General features: G+C 37.2%; 1 protein-coding gene across 1 annotated transcript; it reads right to left on the bottom strand.

The window, feature by feature from the left end:
- Positions 1-502: 502 nt before the first annotated feature.
- LOC131077755 (uncharacterized) lies at positions 503-11,660 on the bottom strand. Its single transcript, XM_058015302.2, has 8 exons — positions 11,397-11,660; positions 4,596-4,793; positions 4,144-4,455; positions 3,323-3,531; positions 3,181-3,229; positions 2,976-3,065; positions 2,756-2,818; positions 503-2,623 (listed from the first exon to the last, which is right to left on the bottom strand). The coding sequence occupies exons 2-8, from the start codon at positions 4,761-4,763 to the stop codon at positions 1,007-1,009; spliced, it is 2,508 nt and encodes an 835-aa protein (XP_057871285.2). The 5' UTR covers positions 4,764-4,793; positions 11,397-11,660; the 3' UTR covers positions 503-1,006.
- Between the last annotated feature and the right edge of the window lie 282 nt (positions 11,661-11,942).

Here is an 11,942-nt window from a genome sequence, read left to right as displayed (position 1 = left end):
CATCCTTGAAGGCTGTCAACACCATTCTAGGATCTGCGAACCTCATTCTTGTGACAGCAAGCTGATCTGATGTTGGAGATAAGTTTCATGTCTTGTAATTGCCTCCATATTTGACATAATATAATTGGATTTTAAGGCTGGGTTTTTCAACTCCAAGAGGGAGGTTTTCCCAGGATATTGCTGTGTTGTGTTTATGAGCATTGTGTTTTCATTACATTTTCAGTTTACATTGAATTCTGTTATATCTGATTGCTAAAATTAACAGGATACACCCAGGGTACTGCCCAGGCCTAGGCGTACTTGGGGACAAACCCGCACCATACCAGGACCAGTACCAGACCCACAATGTACCCAGGTCAAATATGAAGGACCTGGTTACATAGGCATTTGTATCAATAAATGGTATGTCCATTTTAACAAGTTTGAATGAAATGTTACACATAATTACCATGAAACAAACAACATACCATTGTAAAAGCATTAATTCTCTTACAAAGCGAAAGACGAAAACATGTTTTTACCATTTCCTTGGGCTTTAAGCGGCAAGTAAACATACCATTTCTAAACATGACCTCCCACCAATATACAGGACAGAATAATGGCATCCCAAAATTTTCTTAGTGATGCTGCCAAATCAAATGATGCAGTTGTATGTTGGTTTTAGAATGTTTGCTCAATCCATCTCACTTGTCACCCTACCTTGAACGTTTAATTATATTTCAGGACCAACTCAGTTAACATGGCAATTGTTTTACAATTGAACAATTGCCATGGTCACATCTATATATTAAAACAAAAAAAAAATCTCCCCACAACTATTCAGCAAATGACACTCCTCTGTTTTCCTGTAAACGTCACCTTTTAGAATTGTCTGAGTAACCAACAGGACTTTTTTGAACCATAGATACAAGTTTTTGCCCACCACCATTTCCCCACACACTAACACCAGATGAATTTTGACTGCTCTCATTAACTGAAAAATCAGCCAACTTAACTCTTTGAGATTTCAATGTCTTTTTTTCTGTTTCTCTTTTCCTCCATGGTTTGGTTCCTTAACTTTGTCATCAGGTCTCTCTGACCCACAGACAACACAAAGCATGCTATGTTGACTGTTCAGTAGAGTGCATACATTGCACGCCCATTTTTCACCAAAGGATAAATTCAGCTTGTCGGGCATGGGGGGTGGCATTTGACGCTGATCAACTTGCTCATCAGAGGATAAACCACTAGCTCCAGACACTATACTGGAAGCATTAGTTTCCCATGGCTTAGATTTTCCTTTTGTAGTCCGGTACCCATTCTTAGATAGTACCTCTAATTGATCAGACGTATTTCCCACACGATGAGTAGAATCTGGAACCAAACAGGGTGTTGCTTCTTCACTACAATCGGCATCAACTTTCTTTCCCTTCCAATGGCTGTTAATGTTATTTGAGGTATTCAATCTCATAATTTGACTTGTGATTTGACTTGCAGCATTCTGCGAATTTTTCATCACAACATTGTTAGCCTCTAGAAGTTCTCTTTGCTTATCTTTATCAGGACATAACCTTGCCAGCTCAAGTACAAGATGTGACAAGCCCAGCTGTGAAATATGTGTATGATACTTTTTAGCACTGATTGTACCATTGCGAAACTGAGCAGATAAATCTTTAAATACTTCAAATTGTTTTTTATCACCTCCCAAACCTGATCGAATACTCCCAATTAGTGCTCTGTTTGAAGCACGTGTCTCCTCCGCACTTAGCAAAGGCATTTTGTTTGTAGCAGTGCTTTGGTTTTCAGTTACAGATAGAGTCGACACATTCTGTGTCACTAAAATAGGAGGAAACTCATCTGACTGTGGCACCATCTCTCTATCATTTGCAATAGCAGACACTCTTGGATGTGCTCCATTAGTATTAATCATTACTGGTCTCTTCAAATGGTTCAAATTCCGACTACTTGTCCGATTGACATTTGTCCGATTGACAGTTGTCTGATTGACAAATGAGCTTACAGATTGTAAGGAGGAAAAGATTGATGGATCCACAGTCTGTCTTGATCTTGCTACATTAAGAACTCTGGCATGTCCTCCATTGCCACGCAAAACTGAAGCCATAGACTTGGTAGACTTCTTTCCCTTGGTTTTAGATGTCTGCCCCACATTTTCAGACTCTCTATTAAGGGGAGGGAAGGCAGCTTCCTCAAGAGAGGAATTAAGACCTCTTCGATTTGCTGACATACGATACCTGGGAGAAGTCTGCCCTACATTTTCTGATATTCCTGGAAGGGGAGGGAAGGCAGATTCCACAAGAGCAGAATTAACTGATCTTTGACTTACTGCTGTAAGATACCTGGGAGGAGCATTTGCCAATGGAATTGTAGAAGAGCTTGCCACTGCCTCGGAGGAAAGGAATGAAGGCATTGGATCAAGGTTCATAGAATCAACTACATTCTCAGCCGAAGCAGTCAACATAGAATTGTGAATAGCTTTCTGTACATTTTGTATCTCAGCGCTAGATATATCAGTTGCAGAAAGGTGATCATTCAAGTTGTGTCCACGTCCTCGTCCTTGTCCTCTACTGCCTCGACGGAACTCATGCTCATCTCCTGATCGCCTATACTGAAAGCTAACAGGAATCTGTACAGCAAAACATTCAATCATAGTGTTTGCCAGATATCTTATACTAATCTCTGCTGAAATTTTTTTGACAATAGAAAAGTTAAAACTGATAATACCGGTAAGGCATGTAACAAAAGAATTGGTACATACTTGAAGTGCAGCATTGCGTTGAGAGCGTGACATATTTCCAGCATGCTCACTTGCATTATGCCTCTGAAATACAAGAGCATTATAAATATAGCTTAGATCCTTCCTAATGAAGCATCCAAAAAGAAAATGAAGGCATGTATTTGCCAACAACAGGATTAATAGTAACAGTGCCTACAGTTGATTTTAAAAGTATTTATAAACAATTGTAAGGAAGCCCAACCTTCAACTCAGATTCTGATGAAAAGACAATAAATTTTTTTGCAAGGCAATCCGGATTTTCGCATAGGAAGTGATCTTGACTGAAGTGTGCCTAAAATAACAACACCAAAGACTTCAAATAATCCCACCTTAGAAAATAATAAAGAACAAATTAGATAGTGCATTATAAACATGTCTCTCCAAGTTTCATGCTGATAGAACCTTACCTCTAAAGCATTGTAATTTTGATAGTAGTCATAGTGGCCAGGGCGGCTTCTGCAACTTAGAATAATAAATCATATCAGAACTTGTACAGAATCGGGCCCAAAAGAAGTGATCATGTCTCACATTGTGCAGAATTATTCTCACCTTTGGCATATGTGGCAAGTATAATGTTCTGTTTGCATATGCATATAAAGTTCATTGTCTCCATAGAATCTCTTCCTGCAAAAACCACAAATTGGATGGCCCATAAAACCTCCTCTTTCTATTTCACTGCCATCCACTTCTGAATCACCTTTTGATAAATGCCGATCTAGCTGTGCCCGGGTATAAAGCTTCTGTTCACCAACAAAGACCTGAATTGATTGTTGTGACAGGCAGCATACCAGATGGCAATTAGTACATATCAGCATTACAAAAAGCAATAACAATGCAACAAAAGCTATCTTATTAGCTTTAACAGTTTTAAAATCACGAGGACCACCCTGTTTTGAGGTTTGAGACAAAAACTGGCTATTTAGTATAACTATTTCACTACAAAGGGTCTTATACAAGAGGTAGAAACCAAAAAAGCACACAAGTCCTATTGGTCTCATAGTCTCCAAATACCTTCAAGGTGTGGCTACTAACCCACAGAAAATACATTAAATAATAAAAATATACTGAAAACTAGCTGACATTGGTCTCCCAGTGTTGAACTAAGAATAGACACCATTTACAAGAATCACCAGAAAAAAAAAAACTTTGACATATTGGAAAGCAAAGGAAACCAATTACAGATTAAAACAATGATAAAGCTAATGTAAATATTTTGTTGCTATCACAAAATATACATAAATCATGAAAAAAGAAAAAGTTTTTAGATCCTGCAATGCATTCTGGATAAATTAGAAAACCGAAGGCTCTCTTATTATCCACTCTTTTTAGTTAACAGATTATGTGTCTCAAAAGATACCGGCTTAGTTCACCTTTCGGCCTTCCAGGCATAAGTTGCACATACTAAGTTTATGAACATGATACAAGTGCCTCCTTAACTGATCTATGTGTTTGAACTCTCTATCCCGTTTCTGCAACTCATTTCCTGAATCTTTAGGCAAGGAATTTTTTTCACAAACACTGCAGCTCAACCTGCACATAGCTTTGATCATTTTGTAATGTTGCTCGTCATCAAAATAAGCTTGAGTGTCTGAATGAAACCAGTTATCGCCAACTTTCCCATCATTTGCACCAGCTGACAGGGCAATGAAATCCTTTATTGACTTTGTATAGTCTCCTAAAGCCTGTTCACATGCCATACAGCTCATGATTCATCATGAAACTTACAGAACTTCAATTACTACTGCTACCACACATAGATGTTTGACATCCGTTCAGAAAATGAAAAGGTAATATTATACAGAGAATAGCAATGAGTACGTACCTTAGTTACAAAAACAGTTGGGCACTCTTGTTTGCAAATGCAACAACATTTGTCATCAAGAATAAACCGCAACCTTGCAGTGCATGTTGAGCATACTTCACTGTGGCCACATGGACCATACGCCAACCACTCAAGTGGTTCTGCACAAACAGCACAGCAGTCTTCCATTCCTTTCACGACTGAGTTCTTAGCTGAATTCTGATAATCGTCAATAAGTAATCAATTAATCATCTCTTTGTATCTCGTCAAGCACTAAACAGTATTTCATCAAAGGTAAACAAACATGAAAAAAATAATATGTTTTCTACCCCTCTCAATCAGTGACTAGATCATCCTTTAACTTGATAAGGCATACTTGTGAAAAGATGAGTCAAATATGTGTTTTAATTTGCAAATGAATTAAAAAGGGCTTTTATTTTGGTCAATTTAAAATTTTGCAAATTACAGATGTGGGCTATCACTCCACAAATAATGATGGTCAAAGAGTCCTGATTTATACACAATTCACATTCAAATGGTAATGTCATGTTTTTCTCTGTAGCAGTTATAATTCTCCAATACAGCGGAATGCAAATTCCATGTTGTAGGAAATCAATAGCCCATATACGTTACATCAATTTAACAGGAGAAAGCATCTCCTAATCCTGGGATTGTTTTTCAACGGAGGAACTCTGTCCTCGAGACTTGGAAAACTGTGTACCCAAAAATGAGGAACTTATGAGGATGGCATCCCATGTATGTCTTAAGAAGAAACCCCAGTGGGGCTACATGTATTTATTTGAGGGGAGAACCAACCCACTGTCAAGCAAGGTGTCTTCCAGCATACAGTGAACCCCAATGTCAATAATAATTAAAGGCAATTTAAGAGTTTGCAGTGCCCTGTTAATGCAAATAGAGCACTACAAAGTTTCAAGCACCCTGAATAAATGCTTTGTACAACAAATTTTCTCAACACTATTTCTTAGTCGGGATACTCTATGGACTCACAAGTACAACCAGCTACAACAAAAAATATTGGGGTAGCAAAGAATCCTGGAAGCTGAAAATGCAACAAAGAACTATGAACTAAACGATTTAAAAGTTAAAAGCATAATAAGAAGAAGTAATCCCAAAGAGCATAAACCCCAACAATAATATACAGCATATATACATATAGCCATGCAGGAGGAGGATATGTCAAGGGAAACAATAACAGAACTTGAGTGATTCCAAAGTTACCAGAATGATGAGTTTCCATGGGCATCTAAAGTAATTTAATGGATGGCTCCATATTGTGTTGTTCTACCAGGGCCCTCTCCTCTGCTGCCTCCATACAAGTCTTTCTGCAGAATTACTACATTTAACAAATGGTAGCAGAAATCACTTTGAATTGTGGTTAATTGGCCCCAGGTCAGGTGGGGAGGGGAAAAATTTTCAAAATCACAAGTTTTTTCAATACAATTGGTCAAACTGATTTGTTGACAAACAAATCACAATTTTCAATGCCTGAATTTTTACTTTTTTTCTCTGATCTCTGCAGTGATTTTTTTCTGATTTTTTCCCTAACCTTAATCCAGTTTCTCCCAATTAAATCCTTAATAACTGAAAAATCTTAATTTTTTTGTTTACCTAATTAATCCCAAGAGAGATTTTTGCTACTGTGATTATGCATGTATTACAGGTTATATTTTGCAAAGGATGTGGGACCCAAATTTCATGTTATATTTTGCTTGAGTTCTCCTTACCTTCACATACCCATTTCATGGTCCCTCATATATAACCGACTTGAGATAAATCATCAAGGTTGTCATGTTGTTTTTTGTCCCTAGCTATGTGTTCCCCTCCCTTGTCCTTAGTAATTTACCAAATATTGAAAAAATTCAAACTTTAGCTTAAGTGTGGGGTTTGTTCCTCACATCTACCATGTAAACCAGCCAAATGGGTATTCGTGTTTAAAATTTGATAAAGTTGAGGTCAAAAACATGCAAGTTATGGCTGGTCGGAGGTTTCCGTAGTTCTCAGAACCTCTATTGGCACCAACACCATCTTCGAGAACCATCAGATTCACCAACCGGTTCTCAATTCCTTCCCTGGTGCCAATCACTGATTCCCCTTCCATGCCTTACGCAATTTTCGAAGGTTTATTGCTGTTCCCAATGCATTTGTCGACAAAGAGTATGAAAAAGTTGAAGTATTGTTATCAGTAATTTCCATTGATTATGGAACCTATGTCACCTCCCAACTTGGTTCTAGCAACTACTTCCAACACCGATTTGTTCCTAAAGGAGCCCAAATCGCCGATTTGGGTGAAACATGCAATATGTGTGAAATTTGAAAGTTGCTCTATGAAGATTGGATTGATGGGTATTCTTGGTTTCTACTTTGATCAAATTTTGAGTGAATGTGGCTATGGCACAATCGAAACTTTTGGTGGTTCCAAGAACCATTGGAACCACCAACGGGTTCCTAGTTCTCGTCGAACCACCAACTGTCAATAGAGGAGAGAAGAAGAAAGATTAGAGGAACGTAATACAGGTGTCAAAGGTTTCAAAGGTTCCTAGAACCATTAGAACCCCGAACCATGTTCCAAGTTCCATGGTGGTCCCTATTCGTCAATGGGGAAAGGTTGAAATTATCTACATGGTTTTGGCCCTTGTTGTGGCTGATAAGTGGAAGGTGTGCCCCAGGCCCGAACCCTGTGACCCTACAAGAAAATTTTCATCATAGTTTCGACGTTGCTTGTGTTCATTTGCATCAATGGCAAGGGGAATGTGGTAAGCCCGAAGACTGATGGCAAATGCAATAGAATTTGCAGGGCAACAACAGTTTTAATGACTTTTCCTTTGGAAAAATGGTACACCAATGGCATATGGCCTGCCAATGACCACAAAAAGTGTTTTTTGCAGCCTGACTGAACCATTATTGCCTTCCAATGACTGTTTCACCGACCTGTAATTAAATGGTGCCACTTCCTTTACCTACCAAGTATTATTGCAGGTGTCAGTGTCAGAGGTTGATCAATCTAGGATGTCCATTTTGGGTGAGATTTGTCCTTAGCCGTTTTTTTTTAATTTGTATAGGTGCAATTGGAGTTTTCCCTAGCCGTGTGTTTGTATGTGCAACTGGGTATCATTTTCAAATTGGACAATACTGGTAGAATAGATCAAAGCTTAGCAGAAGAATATTCAGAAAGGGCATAACTTGCAAAAAATCAATTGCAAACCAATTGTAAGGAGACAGAGAATGTTTTTTTACTGTAAAAGGAATGTTTTAATGTCATTTTCAGTTTTATGTCTCCATTAATATGTATTTAACCTCAGAAAATAAATTATTTTGAGATATTTTCTTCAACACATAGTTGTTGTGAGTGTTATCACCAATAGAAGAACATGACAAGTTTTAAATCTATTATAAAAGTGTTGTAACAGCTCTTTTGTGTGTTTGCATATAGGTTTAGATACTATACTGAAGGACTACTAAGTAGCAAAGGCTAAAATGATATTTGTTGGTGTTTAGATAAGTAGATCAACTACGGTTGTCACCTTTTCTTGTCATTTCCCCTTATTAACTGTGACTCTACTACCCTGGAATAGACACCAATCTCTTTGTATGTGTTCCAGTCACCTTACATTTAAACAAAATCATAAAAATTATTTTATTTAAGCCCTAGTTTGTGTATTCATGATTTCACTATTTGTGGGGAGTAAAAAAACTAGTTTTTGTCAATCATGGAACTCATTGCACATGTGTCCAAAGTGTCGTTATCAGCCATATAGGGGTTAGAGATAACTAGGTTTCTCAATTCAGTGACAATCTTAGGGGCTGACTAGACGAGCTGGGTTTAGCTATTATCTGTTTCGATGTTGCTTATCTTAGGTGATTTCAATACCTCTTCAGGTATACCCCTAGGAATACCCTCCCGTGTTCAAGCTGAGCTCAAAGTGTAGAAGATAATTGTCCTCCATAATTTCGTTGATGAACTGATTTCATTTCCTTGTTGACAACCCTGGCTTTGTGGATAAAATTTAGTTCTAAGAGATGGAACAGTGATTTTGAGACCTAACAAGGTGCGACAATAATCATGACACTTTCACTTTGTATTTTGTACAGAAGAACATTAATGGCAATATTGAATGTATCCTCCTTTCTCTTTTAAAGAAAAAGACAAGCAATTTAAATTATGTGGAACATTATCACTACATTTTAAAGGCTTCTAAGATTTCAGCTAAGTATTGTTTGAATACTTTGACCTAAGAAGTTTACCTGGAATATTGACCATAACCCCAAAAATGAAAGCCTAGGTACCTCTACAATTTATCTTCTCACAGATTGTATAGGTTCCAGTTTACAATTAGGCTATTAGCAGATAACATACTATCCCGACCTTCAAACAAAACCTCCCCACTGTCAACATATCTAATAAAAACCCTGTAAAAAGATATGAGAATCTAAGTCCATACTAAAGTTGAATGCCACAGTAAAATCATGGAATATTAATAATAATAGAAGAAAACTGTGATAGGTAAACGTTGGAGGGATAGATGTTGTGTAATCATAATGAAAACAATTCATTATAACACAATCCAATTCGAATCTTTGCAACAATGATAAGATAGTCCATAACCCTAGAACACATACCATAGTGTTGTGGTGCTGTGATTGTGTTGAACACTCAAGCATGACCCATCTTTACATTTTGAACAAACCTCATCACAACAAAGCAGCCCATATTTCTAGCAAACATGGGGAGGTTATGGTTGAATAATCTTCTGAAACATAGAAACCCAACCCATGTTTGAACTTTAATTCTTACTTACGACAATAGCAGACATAGTGACTATGTGGTGGAATGATTTTGGACTACATTCAACCTAAAATATCGAGCCCCCTCTCTCCCTCCATTCCTCTCTCCCCCATACCAGAAGGTAGCCCATAACTCTATCATATGTACGGTAAGTTTGTAATGCGACGACTCTGCAGTGAAAAAAAATTAGAATTCAAAAACTCTTCACTGCAATAATCACTCAAGCATATATGTAGTTAAGATCATGTGGCAAGGTTGTGGAGTAAAAATTATACATTACATTAAAATGTAACCCACGTCTAGAATATGAATCCAAGCAACAAAATAAGGCAATCAATAGCTCTATCCACGTGTAGTGACGATATAGTATAGTAACCATATGGTATATGCGAACATAACCCAACAATTACATTTTAAATCTACCCCTAGAACACATACCATAGTGTTGTGGTGCTGTGATTGTGTTGAACACTCAAGCATGACCCATCTTTACATTTTGAACAAACCTCATCACAACAAAGCAGCCCATATTTCTAGCAAACATGGGGAGGTTATGGTTGAATAATCTTCTGAAACATAGAAACCCAACCCATGTTTGAACTTTAATTCTTACTTACGACAATAGCAGACATAGTGACTATGTGGTGGAATGATTTTGGACTACATTCAACCTAAAATATCGAGCCCCCTCTCTCCCTCCATTCCTCTCTCCCCCATACCAGAAGGTAGCCCATAACTCTATCATATGTACGGTAAGTTTGTAATGCGACGACTCTGCAGTGAAAAAAAATTAGAATTCAAAAACTCTTCACTGCAATAATCACTCAAGCATATATGTAGTTAAGATCATGTGGCAAGGTTGTGGAGTAAAAATTATACATTACATTAAAATGTAACCCATGTCTAGAATATGAATCCAAGCAACAAAATAAGGCAATCAATAGCTCTATCCACGTGTAGTGACGATATAGTATAGTAACCATATGGTATATGCGAACATAACCCAACAATTACATTTTAAATCTACCCCTAGAACACATACCATAGTGTTGTGGTGCTGTGATTGTGTTGAACACTCAAGCATGACCCATCTTTACATTTTGAACAAACCTCATCACAACAAAGCAGCCCATATTTCTAGCAAACATGGGGAGGTTATGGTTGAATAATCTTCTGAAACATAGAAACCCAACCCATGTTTGAACTTTAATTCTTACTTACGACAATAGCAGACATAGTGACTATGTGGTGGAATGATTTTGGACTACATTCAACCTAAAATATCGAGCCCCCTCTCTCCCTCCATTCCTCTCTCCCCCATACCAGAAGGTAGCCCATAACTCTATCATATGTACGGTAAGTTTGTAATGCGACGACTCTGCAGTGAAAAAAAATTAGAATTCAAAAACTCTTCACTGCAATAATCACTCAAGCATATATGTAGTTAAGATCATGTGGCAAGGTTGTGGAGTAAAAATTATACATTACATTAAAATGTAACCCATGTCTAGAATATGAATCCAAGCAACAAAATAAGGCAATCAATAGCTCTATCCACGTGTAGTGACGATATAGTATAGTAACCATATGGTATATGCGAACATAACCCAACAATTACATTTTAAATCTACCCCCCATAATAAGGCAGCACATATGCTTGCACAATCAAAGTTATAGCGTAACGATTGTGTGCTACATTCAAGTATAAACCTTAAGTAAAAATTGCCCAGTTATCTTCGCCTAATGGGCTCATGATAGTGTTACCCATATTTCCATTTATTACGAAAGTTGTTCAAGCTTGCCTCCGCATCCATAACCCCACACAAGATTTAGCAACCAGAAAATTTAATACAGCATTCATGATTAAACAACCAAGTTGGCATACTAATGGTCAGAATGTACCTGATTACCCGATGCAATGATACAAATCTATAACCTCAGTGAACATCAAGCAAAAAAGAAAGTATATTAGTTTTTTAAGTGTCAAAAGACATCCAGAACTGTAAAAGAGAACTTACAGAAAATCCTCAAATCGAAGTTGATTCGCTGATCTGTAGATCGGTAAGTTGGCTGGAAGAAAACCCTAATAAAAACAAAGCCGCAACGAACAGTAGAGAGAATAAACCCGATCAATTCAATAGATTTAGCGTAATGAGAGTCGATCACTCCAAAATATTTGGGGTCAAAGTTTCAGAGTTTCAAGACGAATCCTGCTATTTATACCCAACACGAAATATGCTTCTCTTGAAACGTGATGATTACATTACACTCTTTCCAACATTCTATTACGTTGCCTTTTTTTTGCGAAATGGCTATCCAGCCGACAGGATGGTCATTTATTTGGTATTTATTAATTAAAATAAGAATTACAAACAGTTATGTTTGTTTTTTAATTTAATTAATAAATAAAAAATAAATGTCTGATCAGAGCCATTCTGTCAGCTGAATAGACATCACTTTTTTATACTATTCTTATAGTCAAATTTTTAATAAGAAGTCTTTTTTCTTTCCATTCTCCATCTTCCTTAGCATCCACACTACCTATGATTCAAGACTAAAATGAT

The sequence above is a fragment of the Cryptomeria japonica genome, chromosome 3 (assembly GCF_030272615.1).
Source record: "Cryptomeria japonica chromosome 3, Sugi_1.0, whole genome shotgun sequence".
Classification (NCBI taxonomy): Eukaryota; Viridiplantae; Streptophyta; class Pinopsida; order Cupressales; family Cupressaceae; genus Cryptomeria; species Cryptomeria japonica.
This window is presented reverse-complemented; position numbering and strand designations above follow the sequence as displayed.